General features: G+C 36.4%; 2 protein-coding genes across 4 annotated transcripts; one reads left to right on the top strand and one right to left on the bottom strand.

Annotated features, from left to right (window-relative positions):
- The first annotated feature begins 4,692 nt into the window (after nucleotides 1-4,692).
- Nucleotides 4,693-12,302, top strand: LOC141815629 (transcription factor GTE9-like). 3 transcript variants are annotated; one of them, XM_074703597.1, is made up of 12 exons: nucleotides 4,693-4,770; nucleotides 8,985-10,123; nucleotides 10,236-10,278; nucleotides 10,352-10,477; nucleotides 10,560-10,621; nucleotides 10,721-10,742; nucleotides 10,869-10,928; nucleotides 11,003-11,112; nucleotides 11,256-11,322; nucleotides 11,653-11,762; nucleotides 11,826-12,067; nucleotides 12,151-12,302. In XM_074703597.1, coding segments are annotated over exons 2-12 (1,581 nt in total). In that variant the 5' UTR covers nucleotides 4,693-4,770; nucleotides 8,985-9,385; the 3' UTR covers nucleotides 12,152-12,302. The 3 variants fall into 3 exon arrangements, with proteins under 3 accessions (XP_074559698.1, XP_074559683.1, XP_074559690.1); XM_074703582.1 differs by having other exon boundaries at nucleotides 11,826-12,071; XM_074703589.1 differs by having other exon boundaries at nucleotides 4,737-4,770; nucleotides 9,028-10,123; nucleotides 11,826-12,071.
- Nucleotides 12,303-15,421: 3,119 nt separating this feature from the next.
- On the bottom strand, nucleotides 15,422-17,845 carry LOC141821950 (putative 5'-adenylylsulfate reductase 1, chloroplastic). The gene is made up of 6 exons (XM_074709340.1): nucleotides 17,605-17,845; nucleotides 17,239-17,521; nucleotides 16,555-16,903; nucleotides 16,351-16,485; nucleotides 15,940-16,266; nucleotides 15,422-15,856 (listed from the first exon to the last, which is right to left on the bottom strand). The coding sequence occupies exons 1-6, from the start codon at nucleotides 17,669-17,671 to the stop codon at nucleotides 15,626-15,628; spliced, it is 1,392 nt and encodes a 463-aa protein (XP_074565441.1). The 5' UTR covers nucleotides 17,672-17,845; the 3' UTR covers nucleotides 15,422-15,625.
- Nucleotides 17,846-23,947: the final 6,102 nt, after the last annotated feature.

The raw sequence follows: 23,947 nt of genomic DNA, 5'->3' as shown, positions 1-23,947 counted from the left end.
ATGGCATCGGAAGTGGATCCCGACAAACCATTCTGACGCTCAAGTTAGGGTTCGACGTGAGGAAGGAGATTAATAACTTAGAAAAATTAGGGTAGATATATGCGTACCTATACCCATGGGCATGAGTTACCTTTTTATAGTAGTTGATCTCCGAAATATTAGCAATCGTTTGAGAAATATTCTAACATATTTCCTCCGTTTTAGAAAGATTCTCCAAGATATTTGCTTTTTCTACTAAGAATATGGTGATGCTACTCGGGATTGTCGGAAGTTGGATTTAGAGATTGAGTGAGTTATCAATGGAAATCACTAATTCAGATTGCACTTGGTGTTAGAGAGGGGCTTGTAGGAAAGGGGACAAACCTCATGTTGCCTAAAGCCCTCAGGGGCCGATACCTGGAAGAGGAGCCAATACACACATAACTCACCTTTGTGGGAAGAAAGGAGGGCAGCTTGGAGAGGACCAAACGCTAACAACTACCCAACTCAAGGTATAATTGACATGATTTTAGAAGGGACCACGAATGAAGATTCTAACCGATCTAGAAAAGCCCATAATCAGATGGAGAGCTTGGGAATCAATAGAGAACCTAAATCCCATGAGGCACTTGTGATTGGGTTCAGACCTAGGGACCTCGAAGTGGCGACCACCCTTTACAACCATTCAAGCTACCATCACCAATTATGACATAGTTTGGATGCACATTGACTCAGGTAACTTCATTAACATGCTTTTCAAAGGGGCTTTTGACCCGATACATATTGGACAAGTTGAGTTGTGGTCAGCCACCACCTCTCTATTCAGCTTCTTAGGGCAAGTTGTTAAGTCTTTGGGCCAAATTAGTCTCTCATTATCACTCAGGGAGGAACCGTGCAAAAGGACAATGACTCTCTTCACTATCATGGACACACTCAGCTTACAATATAATGTCATATTAGGATATCCAGCTCTGAGTACCTTTATGTTAGTGGTCCCACTCTACTATCACTAGAAGATCAAGTTTATGGAAGAATTAGAGGTCAGTGAAGTTTTTGGATACTAGCGAGCTTCTAGGATATGTTATGTTGAGATGGCCAAATTGATCTAAAGAAGGCCCACAAGGCAAGTGAGTTCAAAAGGTTCAAGAGATGTGTAGGCGGGGAGGTGCACCTTTTGCAGGAGCCCACTCTTGTAGTAACTATAGATAAAGAGTCATAGCTAGTCCACATCACTCTAGGATGCCCAAAGAAAATCACCTGAGTTGTTGTCAACTTGGATCGGTTTGAAGAGGGAGTTGATAACTTGTCTTGTGAGGAACAGGGATGTGTTCACCTAGTCACCTCAGGATCTTGCCGAAATCTCCCTACCTTAATATCTCACCCAAGGTCGGGCTAGTGAAGTAAAAGAAGAGGCACTTTGGTCACAAGAATTAGAAAGTGATCCGAGCCAAAGTCTAGAAGTTGTTGGAAACACATTAGATAAGTTTAATTCCCGACTTGCCTCTCTAACGTGGTGCTAGTGTCGAAGTCTTTAGGCAAATGAAAGATGTGTGAACTTTCATGACCTCAATAAAATCTTTCCTAAAGATTTGTAAAGAAAAACCGAAGCCAACTTGAAGGAAGACCTCGCTGATCGAACCGTGAAGAAGAAGAATATTAGAAGAGGAGAGGGACTTGAAAACACTATTTTTATTTTTCTTGCATTCTAAACACTTACACCATCGACCCTTTAAATACACTACAAGAGATAAAGATAACATTATTCTAATCCCACTAAACCATGTAAATAGGAATGACTCGTACTACTGACCGTGTAAATAGGAATGACTCATACTACTAACTTAATCTTTAAGAAATAAGGAAATCTTATCACCACGAATACAAAGAAGACGTGGTCAACATCACTTTAATTTGTAACACTCCCCCTTAAAGTGATGTCTTCCGAATTAGTCCAAGTTTAGAACGTAGGTCTTCGAATGGACCCTTTGAAAGGGGCTTTGTAAAAATGTCAGCAATGTTATCTTCACTTCGAACAGCAACCATGTCGATAATCCCGCTAAGCACTTTTTCACGGATAAAGTGATGCTCAAGTTCAATATGTTTCGTCCTTGCGTGGAAGACGGGATTTGATGTAAGCTTGATCGCACTTAAGTTATCTCCATGAATAGGAACCGATCCATCAATGGGTTCTTGGAGATCTTCAAAAAGTCTACGAAGCCAAACACATTCTTGAGCGGCATGAGCCGAAGCTTTATACTCGGCTTCGGTGGTGGACAGTGACACCGAACTTTGCTTTTTGCTGCACCATGAAATACTTGTTTTCCCGCATAAAAAAATGAATCCGGATGTTGATCTTCGGTCATCTAAATCTCCACCAAAATCAGCATCCACAAATCCTTCCAAAGAGAATTTTGCATCCTTCTTGTAAAATAACCCATGTCAAGAGTAGAATTAACGTACTTCAATATATTCTTTGCCTCTTCGAAGTGTGGCTTCCTCGGTGCTTGCATATATCGGCTAACAACTCCAACAGAGAAGGCAATATCCGGTCTTGTTATTGTCAAGTAAATCAGGCTTCCCACAAGGACACGATAGATATGGGGATCCGATAGTTGTGTTCCTTCGTCACGACGAAGCTTTGTACCTACATCAAGTGGCGTTGATCGCTTCTTCCCATTTATCATTCCGAACTTCTCAACGAGCTTCTTGGCGTAGCTGAATTGAGACACAAAAATCCCATCATTCAAGTTTTCAATTTGTATTCCGAGAAAGTTACTCACCTCGCCTAGCTTCTTCATGTCAAAACGCAAAGATAGTTCTTCTTGAAGTCGAACAACTTCTGAATGATTGCTGCCCGTTAATATAATATCGTCGACATATAGTAGAACAACCACAAAAAATCCTTGGCTTTTCTTGATGAACAGACTTGAATCCGAGTTGGATACCATATAACCACAAAATTGTAAAAATTCTGCAATTTTTTCGAACCAGGCTTGCGGGGCTTGCTTTAATCCATAAAGTGCCTTCTTCAATTTGCATGCAAAATCTGGATGAATTTCGGATTCAAATCCGATTGGTTGCTCCATATATATATGTCTATCAAGCTCTCCATATAAGAATGCATTTTTGACATCTAGTTGCCATAGTTTCCACCCGAAATTAGCTGCTAAAGCAAGAATGGTGCGTACCGAAGTCATTTTCGCTACTGGACTGAAGGTTTCCTCGTAATCTTCTCCATATTTTGTGAGAATCCCCGAGCGACCAGCCTTGCTTTGAACCGATCTATGCTCCCGTCAGCCTTCCTTTTAATACGAAAGACCCATTTACATGAAACTGGCTGCACTCCGGGAGGCTTCGGAACTAAGTCCCATGTTTCATTTTTCAGCAATGCATCCATTTCTTCCTTCATGGCAATTTTCCATTCCTTTACTCTTTTGGCTTCTTCATATGAAGAGGGTTCTTCGTCATCAATTGGATTAGCAAGAAAGCATGAAAAAGTAGTGATGAAATTTTCATCTCTATAACGAGGAGGTCGCTCAACATTCCTCCTTGGTCGTTGATTTTGTTGAACATTCTCGCCTTGATCCACACTCCCCCTTTCTTCTTGAGTTTCTAGAGAAGAATTTTCTGGAAAGTTAGACAGCGGCAAGGTAACCATGTCATTTTCTTCTCTCTAGTCATGAGTACATTTGTATCATGGATGTCTATCAAGGATATCATTAGATTTCTTTTGTCCAAAATAATCAAGACAAGATTAGTTTCATCATTTCAAATGGAACCTTATGCTATGTCATTATGATTTTCAAGTTGACGAACGTAGGGACAACTTTCTAAAGACTCATGAATAAGAATTTTAGCCATTTGATTGGGAGGAATATTAAATTCTATGTGAATGACATCTTAATAAAATCAGCTTGAGTTGTTGACCTCATCCCTGACTTGGAGGAGTCCTTCTAGATGGTCAGACAGTATGAGCTAAAATTGAATTCCAACAAGTGCATGTTTATAGTTAGAAGCGGGAAGTTCTTCGACTATATGATCACAGAAAGAGAGAGATTAAGACCAATTCAAAAAGGTCAAGCCAGTGCAAGATATGAGTTCCCCCTAGAACCTTCAAGAGGTGTAATGGTTGGTGGTAGGCTAGGTGACAACCTTGTCAAGATCCATCTCCCAATTAGCCAACTGAAGCCTCCCCTTCTTCATGGTTATGAGCAAGGTCACTCATTTTCACTAGCTAGAATGAGAAGTGTGAGCAAGACTTCGCTGACCTATAAGGAAACTCTTGCATTATTTTGATTTCTTTTTTGCTTTCTTGTGCACTTTATTTGCTTTATATACAAGGTTTTTCTTTCCCTCTTGAAGGAGATTCAAGAGGATAAGTTAGTGGGATTTTGAGTAATTCACTCATAAAAAAAATTCTTAACATTGATGTTATTGTTTTATATTTTTGTCATTTATCTAACTCTAATATTTAAGCCTTATACTCAAGTGTTTTAAATTTTAAATTTTAAATAATTAAGTTGATTTTGAAAGTAGTTTATTGAACTTTTGGGGTGGTTTTTTAAAAAAATATCTAAACTTTTGGGGTCATTTTAAAATTTTCTTAATTTATCAATCTATCGATTTCCACCAACCTCACGTGTTAAGCATGTGACTCCGCGTCCGGATCCCCACCCTCTCCTGGGATAGCGTAATAAATACTCCTGGCCGAATCCTCAGTCTCCGACGCTCTCCCCGTCGCTCTCGCCGCGAGCGAAAGAGGTCCGCTTCACCCTTCCCACCGAATCCAAAGTAAGTCTCGCGATCTCTTCTTTGCCCTCCTTCCCTCCTTTGCGTCCATTGTATTGCGATCTTTGGTTTTCATGCTCGTAAACCGTGGAATATCATCGATTTCTTGGAGTACGACCGGTGATTCCCTCGGTTCTTATCTGTTCTTTCGATTTTTTTGATTTCTTTTTGGTTTTTGTCGTTAATGGTATATTTGATGCCGAAAATAGGGTTTTAGGATACATATTTGTACGAACTCTGAAACCCTAATTTCAGCTAATCTTGGTGTTTCTTGTGTGGAAACATCTTGATTTCTTAACTGAGACACCCATCTTTGATAGACTGCAACTACAGTTCGTTGATACTTTGAGAATATCTTTAATTGGAGTTGTAATTTAAAATGGTGTCATCCCTTAAAATTACTCAGGTTCATTAGGTCACCAAGATCTTGATTGCATTTATTGTTTGTTTCCTCGATGCATGCTAGTGACAAGAAAGTATCAAGCCTAGGTATAGGACTGGGCCAAGGGCCGATGAGTATAGTAGCGAAAATTGCAATCTGGATCTTAGGATCTTATGATCCAACTGATCCAATTCTCAAGTAGGATTTCAATTGGGCTAGGATCTTATGAACCTACAATTTGATCGTATGCCTATTTCTCATTCCTATATAGGATTTTGGCCCCGACAATCTTTAAGTAGGTCAGCTAATCTTGGTGTTTCTTGTGTGGAGACATCTTGATTTCTTAACTGAAACACTTATCTGTAATTCCTGAGGAAAGATGGTTTGTTTTTCTTTAAGTGTGTAGATATATCCGCTCTGACTTAAGGAAGTAGTGATAGACTGATATTTTGAGAATATCTTTAATTGGAGTTGTAATTTAAAATGTTATAATCGCTTAAAATTGCTCCAAGTTCATCAGGCCACCAAGATGTTGATTGCATCTATTGTTTGTTTCCTCGATGCATGCTAGTGACAAGAAAGTATCAAGCCTAGGTATAGGACTGGGCCAAGGGCCGATGAGTATAGTAGCGAAAATTGCAATCTGGATCTTAGGATCTTATGATCCAACTGATCCAATTCTCAAGTAGGATTTCAATTGGGCTAGGATCTTATGAACCTACAATTTGATCGTATGCCTATTTCTCATTCCTATATAGGATTTTGGCCCCGACAATCTTTAAGTAGGTCAGCTAATCTTGGTGTTTCTTGTGTGGAGACATCTTGATTTCTTAACTGAAACACTTATCTGTAATTCCTGAGGAAAGATGGTTTGTTTTTCTTTAAGTGTGTAGATATATCCGCTCTGACTTAAGGAAGTAGTGATAGACTGATATTTTGAGAATATCTTTAATTGGAGTTGTAATTTAAAATGTTATAATCGCTTAAAATTGCTCCAAGTTCATCAGGCCACCAAGATGTTGATTGCATCTATTGCTTGTTTCCTCGATGCATGCTAGTGGCAAGAAGTGTATCAAGCCTAGGTGTAGAACTGGGCCAAGGGCCGATGAGGATTGTAGTTAAAATTGCAATCTGGATCTTATGATCTGAACTGATCCAATTATCAATTAGGATTTCCATTGGGCTAGGATCTTACGAACCTACAATTTGATCCTATGCCTATTTCTTATTCCTATATAAGATTTTGGTCTCACCAATCTTGACTAGAGAGAATATATTTACATTCAATTCAACATTTTAAAATTTTACATTTAGTATAACAAAAAAAATTTATATGTCTTATCATTTGAAAATATTTTTAATTATATGATTCTTCATAATATTGGAATGATATTGTTTAAAATGGTTGTATTAATACTGTATAATGGAAGTTAATATGTATAATAAATTACAAATGTCAAATACATTCTAAAGTATTTTAATTAAATTGTAGGATCATACAATTCTACGGTTTGAACAATTTTCTGTTGCTAGTTAGGATTTCGATCTTGACAATTGCTGGTGAGGTCTAGGCTTTGGCCCAACAACGATTGAATAAGAGTGAGTTTTATTGTTGCAGCTTTAGTTCACCCAAGTGGTTATTTTTTGTCAAAACCTCAGTTTCTCGAATGCATCAACCCACAGTCCGTTACACGTGTCATTCTTCACTTGTTCACTTACACAGTCCACATTTTGCAACTCTTGTTAAAGCTGCCAACTTAATGCTTCTCATCTTGCAGTCCACGTGCCATTCTTCACTCATTCACTTACATAGCCCACCTCTTGTAGCTCCCAACAAAACTTTTTAACTCTCCTCATCCTATAGTCCCTTGAATGTCGCATACTATCCTTCTATTTTCTTCATCATTCTCTGATCTCCAGCGCTTCTTCAAGCTATCCAACCAACATGAACATAGTTGTGTCCAGTTAAAGTCCTTAAGCTTTATGTGTGCTCTACCAAGTCCCTGCACAATTTCATCCACACGTTAGTAACACAAACAAACTTAACTTAAATTCCTTGCCAACATATTAAAATTCCTTGGTCAAACATGGGCACTTAAAGCATGATTGCACCAATAAATCGTGAGTTTACTTGTTGACACTTAGGGCAAACCTAACTAACATCAATCGACTCAAAACCTATTTGGTCGACTCAAACCCATTTCAGCCAACTTAACCATGTTCAGTTGACTCAATTGGATATGATCACATCTGAGTTGAATACCTGACTGAAAAGTTTAGTTGACTCAAATTCATTCCAGTCGACTCAAACGGATAATATTGCCAATTTATATACTCTCTTTAATCAACTCAAACAAAATTTAGTCAACTCAAGCTCAACAAAAAGAAATCTAATTGTGAGTAGGTATAATTCAAACCTATTCAGTCAACTGAATATGCTCGAAGACTTTATTTGCTTATGTTTTTGTAAACCTACATAAAGCTTTGGGATTGAGCTTGACATCAACTATGACCAGAAACTCATTGTTCGTTAGCCTAAATCATTCAACAAGCCAAATAGCTCAAAAATGTGATGCATGACATTAGAATTCATGCATAATCTCACAGTTCATTGTCTTTAGATTTCCACATTGTTGCAACTTTATATTGCTAAGAGTGCACCTCTTGTAGAGAGGTCCCAAGTCGTTTGGATGCACCAAACCCTTAGGTTGTTCTCTATGTTATTCTTCACTATGTCATATGTCTACGTAGTTCACCTCTTGTGTCTGTCTGTCATTAAAGTCATCGAACCAACTTCATGCTTCTCATCATGTGGTCCCTCAGATGTCCTATACCATTTTTCGTCAATCTCTAGTGAACCTCTAAGTCGTCGAGTCAAACATGGCCACACAAAGTCAACTAAGATGGCTTGACCTCATTGAATCACAAGCTCCACAAGCTTTATAAACATCCTACCAAATTTATATAAACTTCATGCACATGGCTTTTGCATATATCAAAATATCACGGTCGAACCCGAACACCTAGGCCTTGATTGCACTAACATGTCTTACATGATGTGATGACTTGATATCTTGCTTTATTATTTTTCGACTGAAAACAAACTGAAGGTGACCCGATGCTTATAGTATCAAACTCAGCTTTAGAGTAATAATCTCATGCCATTTTGAATCAGTCAAACAATTTGGGCCTACAACATACACTAGCAATGTTGAATTTAAGAGCTTACTTGGAAAGAATTGCCATTAGAAGTGGAAGCTACTGTTTGTACCATGCACTTCATTATAATCTTGAACTTGCCTTTTATATAACCTCCATTTTACATTTTTCCTATGGAATATATATATTTCCTCATTTCTGTTCAAGAACAGATTCTGTTGTTATTTGATTCCCATAGTTCAGACAGCTGCTTTTCTTCAGAAACAAAAGTACAAGTATCAGGTTTTCACTTGAAATGATAACCCGGAGTTATATTTGTTTTCGTATTTAGAACTGATAGTTTCCCTTCTTTTACATATATAATTCTTTACAAGTTATGATTCTTATAACATATTTAAGTTATTCTTGAGCAAGTTGTTTGTTAACCCCGGATTTTGTCTAGAAATCACAGTCAGAATTTACATATGAAGGATGCACTTTATCTGAATTTTCTATTTAAGCATAAACAGAAAATGAAAGTAATATTTGAGGTCATTCTCATCTTCTTACTTGTTTCACGATATAATTTAGCTGTGACTCTTCAACCAGTTCTGCTTTCTATATAAATGTGATTGAGTTGTGAAACCCTATATACCTCTATTGACACTATTTGGTATTTGATGTCTACTTTATACAGAGGAGTGATTGCAAGTTGTTTAGGTCATCATTTTATTTGACAGGGAAACAGTTGACCTTTTGGATGCTACTTCTTAGTTCTTTGAGCTCTCTGCTATGCGTATTGCTGGAAAATTAGTGCTGAAGAAGTTATAAATCAATCTTGTTCCTGTGCATTTAGTTCAAAATTGCAAAGAAGACAGAGAGAGAGAAGGCCGAATCAAATTCTGAAGAACAAGATAAAGAACCTGGACTTGAATGTGCATCTGAAAGTGTTGCATCAATCAATTCCTTCTGCAGTCCCTTGCAGCAAACCATCCTTGACTTTGGAGAATCAAGCTGTATTGGGAAAGAGAAAATTAGTGCCTGAAAGCAATCCAAAGTCTTAAGGACTGTGACAAGTACTTTAGCAACAAAATAAACATGGTGTCTGAGAAATCGGATACAATATCTGCTGTAACAAGTGCATCCAAAGGGACCACTCTTGGAATTTGGAATGCCAAAGAGGAAGGTACATGTGAGAAAATGGATTCCACCAAGACTAAGGAGTGTGGTATTACTTTGAAGATGCTGATGAATCATCCTGTTGGCTGGGTCTTTAACCAACCTGTGGATCCAGTGAAACTAAAAATTCCAGATTATTTTTCTATTATCTCCAAGCCAATGGACTTGGGTACTATAAAACAAAGACTTGGAAGCAAGCAGTATTTGAGCACTTCACAATTTGCAGCAGATGTAAGGTTGACATTTTCTAATGCAATGCAGTATAATCCACCTGGAAATGAGGTTCATATCATGGCTAAGAAATTAAACAAGATGTTCCATTTGAAATGGAAATTATTGGAAGCAAAGTGGAAAAAAGAAAGTATGGGTTTTCCTCTATCAGTGACAAGTATCATGGAGAGAAAGCAAGATCAAAAAAGGTCTGGCATATTTTCTTGTTTGAAAAAGACCATGACATCTGCAGAGAAACTTAAGTTGAAAAAAGAACTATCAAAATTATCAGTAAAAGAAGTGCCACCTCATTTGCTTACTCTCCTTCGAAGCAAACATATAATTGAACAAGTTAGAGAGTTAGGTGAGGTAGACATTGATCTGTTTGATGAAGGGACTTTATGGGAGCTGTATCAAGCTACAAAGAGTTGTTTTGATGCAACTGAGGTAATAAGCGGTATTATCATGATGAAGTTTTTCTGTTATTTTTCTACACAAGTTGCTTGTTTCTCTCATTCAGTATACAACAGAAACTAAAAGGTTCTCATTTACTGTGCAGATGAAGAAATGTGTCAGTCGACTCGGGCAAGATTCTTACAAAGGTGTGGCTGTCATAGTTCTTTTGACATCATCTTCACTTTGGCTCATTGAAGCTAATTGAAAGATCTGATGTAGGCACACATGATACTGTACCTCAAGCTAATCTTATTGATAAGCCCATGAGCCCTTCAGCCTGCAAGAGATGTGTAAATAGACCCACCTGCAATCCTTGTAATCACTTCAGTCGACCAATATCAAGCGGTGAGTTTCCACTTTGTTGGAATCTCCATTTTATTCATTTTTTATTACTTGTCTTTTGACATCTTTTATATGATTGGTTTAGAACTTGGCTCAGAAAGATCTTCAGGAGGGCATTTCTTTTGTCATTCACCTACATATGATGTAGTATGAATCTGTCACTTAAGTTAATTGATTTGCCACTTCTTTTTAACAAATCAACTAATGATTTTGTTGTCATATCTTTTTATTAACTACTATTCACAGGACTGTAGAAGAGCATCAATAGGTATGCATATTGATTATCCTAATCTCGAATTCATTATGCAAACTTTATAATCTTACCTTCAAGGGTGTCTCTTTGCTTGAGTTTAAATCATGTATCCATATTTAGGCCATTATGTGGAACTTGCAGGTGTTGGTCTCAGAAAGAAAGATGCTGTACACTCCCATCCTCTTCCTTTAACTACACCTGGTATTGTTTTTTGTGCTCTTCGTAGGGAATAGGGAAAGACACATTAATCTTATTTTGTTTTTCCCATCAAGCAGACATTGGTTTTCCTTATGAGGAACAATGGTCGCCAAGCAAAGCTCTGCGTGCTGCGTCATTGAGGAGCCGTTTTGCAGACACTATTCTGAAAGCTCAGCATCAGTCACTTGTAAATGCAACTACCTTTCTTCTTTTCAAGATTTTCGGATGTGTTAATTCTCTTATTTTTTATTTTGTTTGGACAAATGTAGAATCCTACCTTTTGAAAAGTTTGATGCATTACTTGGTTGCTATCTACAAAATTTTCATTAGGGCGAAAAGGTGGACCCAGCTAAGTTGCAACAAGAAAGAGAGAAGATAGAAAAGCTACAGCAAAAAGGTAAATTTGAAATAAATACTTACGTACCTTTTCTATGAAAGACATGTAGATTAAGATTCATTAGCAGCCTCCATTTATTTACCTTCTAAAATTCTACTTCTGTAACATCTTTTTTGTTTGTTATCTTAATTTGTATGCCAAGTACTAAAAATTTCCAAAAACAAAAATCAAGTGCAATTCATTTTCCCATAATCACATCAAATCCTGAAATGTTCAGGAAGTATTTTCGGTGAAATATACGACATATATCCCTTTAGTGTAGCTTGTTTTTGTTTTGGTGGTTTTTTCTTGTAAAATTCACTTTTGTAATCGCCCTATTCCTTGGAACAGAGAAAGACAGGATCAAGGCAAAAATTAAAGCTGCTGAGTTGGCAGCAAAAATGAAGGCAGAAGCCGCAGTGAAATCTCAAAGAGAAGCAGCGCGCATGGCCTTGCAAAAGGTATGCTATTAGAAATTTCGAGTAATTTCACTTGTGCTACATTTACACCATCTTTTGTGTCAGATGGAGAAGACTGTTCAGATTGATAACAGTCATCTACTACAAGATCTAGAAAAATTTGGCTGGCGTGAGAAGTCCTACAATTTTGTCGTTCATGATTGTGAAGTGGCACCGCCTGGTCATTCGAATGCATTGGAGCAGCTGGGCTTGTTTATGAAGAAGGATGATGACATTGACGAAGTTGATGACTGGATCCTGGAAACTGCAACTGCTGATGTAGAGGAAGGAGAAATATATTTCAGATAGTCGGTAACATATGAGAGATCCTTTTTCTTTCTTTTTCTTTTTTGATAGGAAATAATTTGGCCATACATTTATTGCTTTTTAGAAGAAGGCTCTACTGGTCAGCTGAAAAGGGAAGGAAGTGCTGTCATTTAGGGCTAATGACTACGATTTTATCTTCAAGAGGTTACAGGTCTGGTTATTGTCATTGATAATGTTTTGAAAAGGTTTAATTTTATGGTGAATTATGCTTGAAAAGAGAGGAAAATAGTTAGGAGGTTTGTAAAATGTTTTTTATATAAATATATATATAGAGAGAGAGAGATTCCACGAGAGATGTGATTGAAGTAACTTATATAGAAGGGGCTAGGATAGATGGCAACTTAGGTGAACTCGACTTGAGATGTGGTTGAAGTCAAAGGAATCGATCGACTAGTGTTAGGATACAATCGACTCATGTTGAGAAAATCACACATGTTTTGGGCCTTTTATGATTTAACTAGTTGATTAACAGTTATTGATTAGTCAACTAGTAGAGAATTATTACTCGAAGTGTTTTTTGAGTTTGTGATTTTGCCAGATAGACTAATGGTTAAATACTCCAAGTTGGATCTGTCTGGGGTATTGTGGCATGCTAATGGTTCATATCATTAGCAAATGATAAAAAAATTTTCCAGATTACTAGTGTTGTCTATTCAGGTTCATTTGGATGAGAACAAAAGATTTTCTAATTGATTGGTGTAGTCAATTCAACAGTGATAAGTGGATTGATGGTATGTCTGGTCAACTAATGCTGCAACATCCGATTCAAATGCAGTCGAAAATGAAAGGTTCAATGACATGATTCAAATAAGATGTTGTGGATCAGTCGATGGTTGATAAGTAGTCAATTGTAACACAATGGCAAGATTCGAGGAGAAGAGTGAAGTCTTGGGGTATAATTGAGTTGGTTATGATGGGACAGACTTGTTGAAATGTACAAGGGTTGAATTTCGATGAAGTTGAGATAATATTTTTTTCTGTCGTGGTCAATTATAATTTTTTGATTTACCTCTTCATAGATGATTGTAAGGCTGATCGTGTGGGATTGTTAGGGTGGTGGATTTTACCTTTTACTAAGGAAGAGGAGGAGAAGAGTGAAGACTATAGGGAGCTTGTCAGATTAAAGAGTTTCATTCTAGTTAATGTTCTCGGGAATGGTATACCAAGGTAAATTTCGATGTACTCTAGTTTGGTATTTCATTTTGAGTGCTTTATTATTTCCATTCTAGTTTGCCATTTCATTTTGAGTTCTTTATTATTTTCATTGCATATTTTATCTTGTAGAACACTAATATTGTAGTAGGAAGTGGTATTCGCCCTCTCTACCACTATCAATATACACAATTCTTGCATTGCTAAACACAATTTATTAACGAATCAAATGCAAATTTTCACGATGACAAACAGAGAAATGTTAAGCCAAGTACCCATGAGTTTCAAGGAGATTTTCAATAGTCTCAACGCAATTGAAAAAAGGATAGAGTGTTGGAACCGCATTGATACGTCTGCTAATCATCTATGGTGGATGCATATAAAGTGTATCAAGATTTATTATTATTAAATTAGATAAATTATTTTATGAATTTGAATGAGCAAGCTAATCGTGAGCCCAAGGGGACGCATCCACATCAAAGTTAGAGTGTGAATCTAAAAGCAAGGGTGAAGTTTTTGCAAAATGACTAAAGGTTCAATTAAACCTAAATCCTACATAATTTTTTTTTTAATGTAATAGAAAAGGTACTGTAAAATTGAGTGTTTTGAAGTAAGCAAGCAAAGGAAGAATACTCTCAAGATGACTCATCGTAGTCTTTGTGAGATGAAATACCATGCAAGGCAACTGGGCATATTGCCTTGTCGACACTAAATGATGCTCCCACGAACTGGCACAGATAATATCTACAAGTGGTATTGCTACAATAAGTTAAAGGGTCGATCTCGAATGTGTGTGGAATGCTTCGTTAGTTTCTTTTTTGCAAAAGGTGGAATATGACATCTTAGTGGTCTCACACGGTCGATCCCATGATCATCTGTGAAGAGGTAAATCGAGAAATTGCAATTGGTCATGACGCACGAGAGTATTGCCTGGCTTCGCCACGATTCGAACTCTTATCTTTTTCTGCAATTCTGCTGCGTCGTAACCAACTCAGTTATATCCCGAGGGCGCTTCGTTAGTTTCTTGGCCCTCATGTAAGGAGCTATTATGCTGAATGAAATCTTTTATGATTTATCATCCTTAGATTGTATGAGACAGTTCCGGAAAGACTCCCAAGGTGAGAGTTATCACCTTAATGACACTAGATGATGAAGTGAAAAGAAGAGGGCTCTAGTAGTGATTAAGAATATAAAAAAAAAAAAATAGTCCGGTGCACGAAGCTCCCGCCATGCGGGGTCCGGGGAAAGGATCCATTGTACGCAGCCTTACCTTGCCTTTGGCAAGAAGCTATTTCCAGGATTTGAACCCGTGACCTCTAGGTTACATGGCAGCAACTTTACCGTTACGGTGATTAAGAATATATATTAATAAAATACATGGTGACAAAAAAAAAATCTTTTACATGACAAGTATTTTATAAAATTAGGAATTTTCAGAAAGCTATAATTGGGAATTAGCTTGTAAATTGAATGGAATTTTGTAAATTAATTGTGCTAATAAAGACATTTAGTTGTACAAACTTGCTAAAATTTGATAATCATTGAAATCTTCAATCTTGCCTGATAAATTAATAGAGTTTTTAGCAACTATTGGATTTAGGGGAAATTTTGTTTTAGCATTTTTTTGTAGAACTATAAATGTAATATTTTTAAGTTAATTCTGAATTTAGAACTATAAATGCATTTAGAAATTTACTTTAACAATATATTAATCTGCTAGAACATATAATCTTGTTTAGTTATTGCTATTATTTATTTTTATAAAATAATTTTAATGACATTTTACAACTTTGTTATTTATAAATAAATATAATTCAGATAAATAGAATGAAAACGATGGAAACTCCATGCTATATATATATATATATATATATATATATATATATATATATATATATATATATATATATATATATCCCCGCACCGGATTGAAAATTGATCAAATACTACAATGTAAAATAATTTTAATCAAAACTACTTCATATTAGAGTAATTTATACAGAATAATTTTTACCAAAATTACTCCTCCATATTGAAACAAACAGGTTTACCAAAGCTACTACACAATAATTTTGATCAAAATTAATCCAAAATTATTTCAAAAAGTATATATAAGAAAAATAAGAGATACCTTTTTGTTTGTTGCTCAAATCACATCACCCTTCTTCTTCCTCTCGAGATAGTAAATGAAGTAGGCAGTGGGCGATCACCCACAAATTATATATCTGGCAACAATGAAGTTGCTAAGTAACATACATACTCCGAACTACTCGGTAGCAACCGCAATCTTCTATATCATCAACAGAGGTTGACACTCAGAACAACAACTAGGCTCCAGCATAACACACAATCTAATACCACAGACAAAGGAACTAGGAGGGTGTTGATCATCTGAGAGCATTAACGAATGCTAGGAGTGACTCGACGTCCCGCTTCTCGGACGGGTATTTGATCGGTTTAGACATACTCCTTGGGAAGAACAAAATTGTAGGGAAGCTTCCCAGTTGCAGTTCTTCCTTTGCAAATGGCTTCTGATCACCATCAGCCTGGAACTTTCCCACTTTGATGCCGGAGCCGGAGAGTTTCTCCGCCAACTCCACGTACGATGCTTCCATCGCCTGAATTAGAATGCAACCGTCAGTCAGTGATGATTGCTAGCTACCTTGATCTTACATTGTGAGTGAACTTGTGTGTCTCTTACTTGGCAGAATTGGCACCAAGGGGCATAGAGGACCACCAGCCATGGCTCCTCTCGCTTCTCGAGTTTCAGCAGATTCTCGATGCCGGGCCTGCTGAGATTGAAGATGGTGTTCGTCTCAAAGATGTCTGGTATTCCACTAATAACACCATTAGATGATACGACTCCATTTCCATTGGAAGCTGGCATTCCTCCCTCTTCCTTGAGGTTTCCCTTGTGGAGTCCGCACTCCTTGGCCTTGGCATCTTCCCACCACCATCTACCTTCGCGCTCGTGCTGACCCGGCAAGACCGGTCTCGTGCAGGGCTCACAACCGATAGAGACGTACCCCTGGACTCGAAGTGATCGGCAACAACAACATCAAATAAGAATCTGAAGTAAAATCTTGTAGATACAAGGAGCAAGGAGTCTCACCTGCGAGTGCAATGTGTTCACAGGGACGTTCATGGTTCTGAGGAAATTCCACATATCCTTTCCATCGACATTGGCAACGGGGTTCCATTTTATCAGGCTACCGAGACCATCGACCCCTTCGAACACAGGGTCAACCTGATAAGTTTAAACTCTGATCAGAAACAAGCATGTAGCAGATTCATCAAACACAAAGTGATCGGTTACCTGAACAACAGGGATGTTGGCTCTGGTGCCAGGGGATTGATCCTTTCTCTGCCCGGTGATCCACGCGCGGAGGCCTTTCAGCATTCTCCTTAGAGGTCTCACCTTCCTCGCCCGGCAGCATTCCTGGTGCCCGTCTTCGTAAAAGGAGAAGAGACCCTTGCTCCTAACAAGGGTCTGCACTTCCCCTGCATCAGGAAACATGTACTCGATGTTGATCCCGTAGTGCTTCTCTACGGTATCAAAGAACCTGTATGTCTCTGGATTCAGCCTCCCGGTGTCAAGGCTGAAGACTCTAAATGGCCGACCAGTTAATTTTGCATATTCTATCAAAGCTACATCCTCTGCTCCACTGTTCAAAAGACGAGAATAATCTAAGCTTCACACAAGACCATGACAATCAAGGTGATATGAATCTAAGAGTTCTATATTGCCTGATTAATCTCTCAAAGTATCTTTTAGGAAGTGATTTGTTGGTTTATAGACATTCTCACCGTAGTTTATCGAAAACAAACATATGAATTAGAAGGGAAATGTTGATGTATAGACAGAAATCTCTGAAAACTACTGTTTGTGTAATTTGTGGTATATTCAAACACAATCAATAGCCAAAACAAAACAAGATCCATAGATGCTAAAAGAGAGAGAGAAGAAAATCAGGCCAAAATAATGATAACGCCTGCTAACCTGAAAGCAATGGCGATTTCGTCGCCGAACATCTCCAGAGCCCTATCTATGATCTCCAGCGGCGAAGCGATCTCGAGCTCGTTGCCCAGCTTCTCATAATCGACGGTGTCTTCCTCTCTCACCGCGGCGGCGGACGCCTCCACCGCCGTCGCCGCGTGGACCGCCGAATCAGCTCTCTCGGTAGGCTCCAAGGCACGGCACGGCCGCGCCAGCATCAGCCGCCCCCGGGGACGGACGGCTGCCGCCGCCACAACCGATGCATCCTGGCGCTTGACGGATCCAACTACATAGATCCGACAAACAAACAAAAAATCAAGAGTCTGAGAAGAAACGAGGAAATCGACGAAAGCAGAGAGGCGCACGTACCTGACGATTCTCGGGAAACGAGAGAATAGGACGAAATGGATCTGGGAAAAGCGGTAGCAGACGCCATTGCAGTAGCAAAATCCCTAGAAAGCGAGGGAGAAGCAGGGCTGTGAGGCTCCTCTGTTTGCGCTCGTTCCCACGGAGAACTGGAGGGTTGAGGGAGGAGTTAAATAAGAACACGCCACGGAAGAAGAACGGTTTCGATTCAATGAATCTGGACGGAATTGCGGCCGATGCCCACTAGGGCAACCTGCGGCCGTCCTCATTTTCGATCTGAGGAAGGCGGCCTTTCGAAAAAGCCAAGACCACATGCCAACTTTTAATTATTAAATAAATAAATATATATATATATATATATAAAAAAAGGCAGGGATATTTCGTGGCGGCGGAGGAGGAAGAAGGTTGGAAGGTAAAATGCATGGCGTAAGTGCTTAAGTAGACCAGAAATTTTATCAACGGACACCTCTAAAATTACCAATTCTCTTATATACCCCTGCCTCTCTCTTTCTCTTTAATTTTTTCCCGTATAAGATAAATATTTACTCTTGGTCTATCAAATTGTAACAGTTTCTAAATTACCAAATAATATATATCATATAATTAAGATATAGTAAAGGTTCTCATCTTTGTAATACGTCATGAGTCTCTAATCTCCCTTTTGAAGACTCGTAATATCCCCTATCAAGCCCTACAAACTGAGCAATTAAAGAAGAGGTGTTCCTGGGTCTTATCCTCTCTTTGGCATAGGGGTAGGTCTTGCGTGACACATAGCCAGATTTTTGTGGAAAACATCGCATTGTCATCATTAGCTTGCATGTAAGCATTCATGAGCGAGTAGCCATAATACAAAACTATGAAATCATTTCCATTTTGGCATGATGCTGCTCTGACCTCCAAACCAATTTATCTAACTTTCTGAGTCTTCGATAGACCTGATACAAAATTATGTGCATTGTTGTGACTCATAAAAAATATTATTTTTTATAAAAAAACATATCTGTAAGAAGTTCACATTTTTCTATTTCTATTTCAAAAAGCATCTGCGTTCTTTCTTGATTTGTAAAATCTTCTTGTCAAGAAATTTCATGAGTCGTACTAAGAGCTGAGTTCATCATCTCTTCATTGGAGTAATCGCCCACTAATTGTTGTATGAATCAACCTTTCGTGGAATCTTTACGACAATCGTCGATCATTCATATCACATCTGTCGTGTTCATAGATCAGATCTGCCCAGTGCACCAATGCTTTGGAAATGAAGCAGCTCATTGAAGGACTTTTTATGTAGTGGGACCCAATGTCAGGGGGGCGACCACCCCCAGGCGCCCCCCCTGTAGCTTCGCCCCTGCATGACACATAAGGAAATCTATCATTAGCTTGCATATTCATAACGTGTCCTTCTGCTGTTGCATCTGATGTCCCATGAGCATGGAGATCTTTTGTCAATAGTATCACCTGTCGTGTTCATAGATCAGATTGCTAGGCATGCATATCTTATAGTCCATATATCTTATAGTCCTCTTCCTCCTTCGGAAGATACATAGTGGCTCAAGAGATAGGATGATGCTTAGACGTCTACACAAAAGCTCCGTAGATGGAATATAGTTTATCTATTATATCACTGGGGATTAGCAGGATAGACAATCAAAAACATTATATACTCTACAAGACCGTTTTGATTAGCCCCAACTTCCCTACATAGGAGAGTGTGCCTTGGTCATGAAGTCGAGCGATCATTGAGTCAATTAAGGTGTTATAGTCAACTCTGTGTAATTGCTCTACTACTAAAAGAATACCTAGGTATCTGAAGGGAGTCTCAATTTAGAAATCTAAAAACTCTAACAACTGAACCCTAGTACGACCATAAACCCCCCCCCCCCCCCCCCCCCCTCTCCATGTCGATGTTGGACTTATGTAGATTAGCTCATAGTCCAACAAAATCCCTAAACCTCCATAAACAATATGAAATATGTGGGATGGTGGATTCATCTCCTCAGGCAAAAACTAAAAGATCATCAACATATGTCAAATGGGTGACTCTAATCACACATCACATATCAAATGGATGTGAAAACTGCATAATAATGATGTTTTTGAGCATCTTAGAGAACACCACAAGGCATAAACTAAATAGGAACTAGGATAATGGATTGCCCTATTTTATGCTGCAAAAGGTTGGAATCCGCCAACCTAGCGGCCCCACACGATCGGCCCCCCGACCATCTGTAGAGGTAAATCACGGTGAATGCGGGACTGACCAGAGCATGGTGGCCGAGGGATTTGGAAACATGGCACAGATTGATGGATTGCCCTATTTTATGACTTCATAGGTAGTGGAGTAAGAATATGTGATTTTGAACCACATAATTATTTAATAGTGCTTGTACTTTTTTATTTATCTTATAAATATCTGCTACACTTATTTTTTGTCTGGCTTTGCAAGAGAAAAGATTTGGTCATGATCATATGAATCCTATTAGTTTAAGTCTTAGCAAGTAAATTTTATTGACTAAACATTAAGTTTAGCCAATTTAACAATTAAGTTGACTTGAAATCAACTAAAGATATTTTATTCAATTAAGTGTACATAAATTGTACTTGGGATTTATTTGATAGGTGAACTAGGAGGAAGGTCATTTATTTCCAAGATTAATTCTGTACACTTAGCTTATAAAAAATCACTCTTTTTTAATTTAAAAGATTTTTATTAGCATTGTTTACTTTTTTTTATTTTGCTATATAATTTAACTCTTATACTTAAGCTTTGATTGAACTTATTTGTAAATTACTATGCTCAAGCTATAAAAAATATAAAAGGTTAACAAAAAGTTAAGTAAATGTGATAATGATACATTGCCCCGCAGGTATGATGTAGTAGTCAAGCATTCAATTCGAATATCAAATAGGACGAATAAGTTAGAGAGGTTAATTTCTAAGTATGTATAAATTGTGCTTTAGATTTACTAAATAGGTGAATTAGGAGAAGTCTGTCTGCCTCCAGGGTTAGTCAGACTTCTTGTATTTATACTTTATTATTTACTCTTGCAATACTAGCCATATTACCACATATTCTTGTATTTTTCTATCAATTATTTTTCTAATTGACGGTCTATTTATCTTGCCTCTATATTTACAAGAGGTACATGCTCGGAGTGTCAAATTACGACAATAGATTTTCTTTGAGATTAGTTATTCTTGGTAGTGCTTTTGGTCACTTTATTAGTATGGATGTACATGCTCGTACTAGTTTTTAGTTTTGAGTTAAAGTTATGCGATCGAGTAAGTTTTGTAATGTCATGCCACATGAATCGACATTCAATATATGTAATATCAACAGAATTATATAACGATGAATGGTCGATATCTCGTCCATGTGAAGGAGGGCATTAAGTGTTTTTGCCAAGAATGAGAATTGGAGGTGATTGGCCCATTACCTTAGGCCTATTAAACTTTGTTGATGACCTCAAGCAGTTTCAAGACTATGATGAGTGCCATTGAAGAGGGTTCTTGGATGATCGACAATCTAATCTACTCTAAAGATTCAATTGGGTCGATCATCCAATCTAGCTCAATTCAAAAGTATATGAATATCGTTAAATTGAACGGACTTAGCCTTAAACATAAGTCTATTCGTGATGTAGATGTCATGGCCCGCAAGCTTGTGCCAACCCGAACCTATGATTGATATGTTAGACAATCTCTAGATCAAGTAAAATGTATTATTTTTATTTAAAAATATTAATTTTGATTATTGTTTAAATATTTTTAATAATATTTAATAAAAAATATCATGATGATTAGTAGTATTAATTTTTTTATTGATTGTAAAAAATATATATATATGTTTTTAAATATCAAAAAAAATATTTAATTTATATGTGAAATTATAGAATTTGAGCTAAAAATTTAATATTCGTGAATAACTTAATTGTCAAGAAATAATATATATGAAAAATATTTATGAATAATTTTATATTTTTATATATTCTTTTCATATCTAATATTTATTAATATTTTAAAAATATAGAAATAGTATAATTTTTATGAATAAATAAAATTTTAATATAAATAATAATAATAATATGGATGAATTTGACGTTAATGGTGTGAGAGACGTATTGGGCACCGTTAATGGTGTGAGAGACGTATTGGGCACGAGATTACAAACAAACAAAATAATTAAAACAATCTAAAAGTTGCCGTTATAAGTTCATCAATTCCTTAATCATGAGTGACGCACGCATTTTTGTGCTGGGTGGGACCCATGATTTCATTTTCCAACTTAGAGTTTTTATAAGGATTCAGGATTGATTCAGTTTGCTAAGTAATATTCTCTGGATCAACTATAATTTAGTTTATCTTTTTATAAATTGATCATTTCGATTTATCTTGTTATAAATTGATCATGTAGAACTATTGAAATGACAGATTCTATCTTTTGTATAAAAAAGATTCAATTTACTAAGTTACGAAGATGGACAATCCTCTCTAATTCATTATTGGATACATTCAAAAATGCTCATAGTAATATATTGACAGTCAATCTTCACGGTCTTTACTACCCGATAAACCTATTCCAACACTGAAACGAATACTTTGTTTGCAAGGGTAAACTCTTAATTTTTTTCTACATTTGAATATTTCAATCGAAATCGTCCAATATAATTTTTCTTAGATTCAATGTCAAATCTGACAGAGGATCAAACCACAATCTCTCATTTTCATTTGCTAATCCATTGATTGAGGTCCTCCTGTTACAACAACCCCACACACAATCAAATTTGAAATGGATACTTTATTTATAAAGACAAACTCTCAATTTTTCTTCATAAGACCGTTCCAACACTGAAATGAGTAAACTTTGTTTGTAAAGACAAACTCTCAATTTTTCTACATAAGGCCGTCCAACATATATTCTTTTAAATTCAATGTCAAATCATGCTCCAATAGAAGATCAAATCACAATCTCTCCTTTTCATTTGCTAATCCATTGATTGAGGTCCTCCTGTTACAACGGACCCCACACAACCAAATTTGATTCTACTAACATTATTGCTATCAATTTTTTTTTCCTTTTTAAATATATAAATAAAAAATCATGCTCCGCTCCTTTTTTATATATATGGACATTTCGATTGAAGTTCTTTTTTTTTTGGCATTTTAACGGACCAAAGGGTGCACTTAAAGCTCATCTAACTTTCAAATTTCTTAAATTTTTTTATTTTATCTCTTCCTGTTGATTATTATAATATTACATTCAAAAAACAATATCACTATCTTATTGAATTTTAAAAATCAATATCATAATAATATTATATTTTAAAAATCAATACTACTTTAATAGTACATAAATAATTAATTTTTAAAAATCAATATCGAAATTATATTAAGGAAATGAAATCGTGGGTCCCACGCAACACAAATGCGGCAACTTTTAGATTGTTTTAATCATTTTCTTTGTTTGTTTGTTCGTAATCTCGTGCCAAATACATCTCTCACGCCGTTAACTTCAAAGTCATCAACATTATTTAAAGCTTTTAATCAAACCCCAACTATCAATATTATTTATTTTTATAATTTATAATTGTTTTTTATTTATTTATGACATTTATATTATTTTTTATATTTAACATATTATAAATTCTAAATTAAAAAAACATAAAAAATCTATAAAATAATTTATGAATATTTTTCATATCATTTGCTAATCATTGAGGTCCTCTCGGGACCACCGACCCCACACAACCAAATTTGATCCAACTAACAGCACTACTGCCCCTTTTTTGTTAAAAAAAAATACAAATAAAAAAATGTTTTTTTTAAATACAAATAAAAAAATACGCTCTGCTCCTTTGTCCTTTTTCAAAAAATAATAATAATAAAATAAAAAGACATTTTATTCTAAGAATATCACGCCTTTCAGAGTTATTATAGTACCTACATTCCTTATATTATATTAGCTACAGCTGGCCGCTACAATAAATAACTGATGTAGTATTATAATAACTATTTAAGTATTGTGATCAATTTAAATTTTAAGAGATATCGATTTTCTTTTCTTTTAACTATGATATATCTCAAATTGATAGTTTTCTTTTCTTTCACATAATAATAGGAAGAAGCAAATCTTCAACGATACATTTCAAATTTGATAAGTTACAAAAGAACATATAACATAATTTTATTATATCATAAAAGGTTGGCATATCTTATATACAATATGTATGATATTCTTAGTTAAATGAACACTTGAATAACGTTTAACATCTTGTCTTACAATTTTCCTTTTCATATTTTTAGCTTTTTGTCTAAATAGGAATGATAAGGTGATTAAAATCCACTTCCA

The sequence above is a fragment of the Curcuma longa genome, chromosome 2 (genome assembly GCF_044706935.1).
Source record: "Curcuma longa cultivar G26 ecotype Majalengka, Jawa Barat chromosome 2, ITB_CL_G26_1.1, whole genome shotgun sequence".
Taxonomy (NCBI): Eukaryota; Viridiplantae; Streptophyta; class Magnoliopsida; order Zingiberales; family Zingiberaceae; genus Curcuma; species Curcuma longa.
This window is presented reverse-complemented; position numbering and strand designations above follow the sequence as displayed.

Bases quoted from the DNA above. Each gene is read 5' to 3' on its own strand.
- LOC141815629 (XM_074703597.1), top strand. From the start codon at position 9,386: ATGGTGTCTGAGAAATCGGATACAATATCTGCTGTAACAAGTGCATCC. The intron at 10,929-11,002 runs GTATTGTTTTTT...CCCATCAAGCAG, and splicing joins TCTTCCTTTAACTACACCTG to ACATTGGTTTTCCTTATGAG. The intron at 11,113-11,255 runs GTAAATGCAACT...AATTTTCATTAG, and splicing joins AAGCTCAGCATCAGTCACTT to GGCGAAAAGGTGGACCCAGC.
- LOC141821950 (XM_074709340.1), bottom strand. From the start codon at position 17,671: ATGGCGTCTGCTACCGCTTTTCCCAGATCCATTTCGTCCTATTCTCTC. The intron at 17,522-17,604 runs GTACGTGCGCCT...GGATCTATGTAG, and splicing joins CGTTTCCCGAGAATCGTCAG to TTGGATCCGTCAAGCGCCAG. The intron at 16,904-17,238 runs GTTAGCAGGCGT...TCTTTTGAACAG, and splicing joins GAAATCGCCATTGCTTTCAG to TGGAGCAGAGGATGTAGCTT.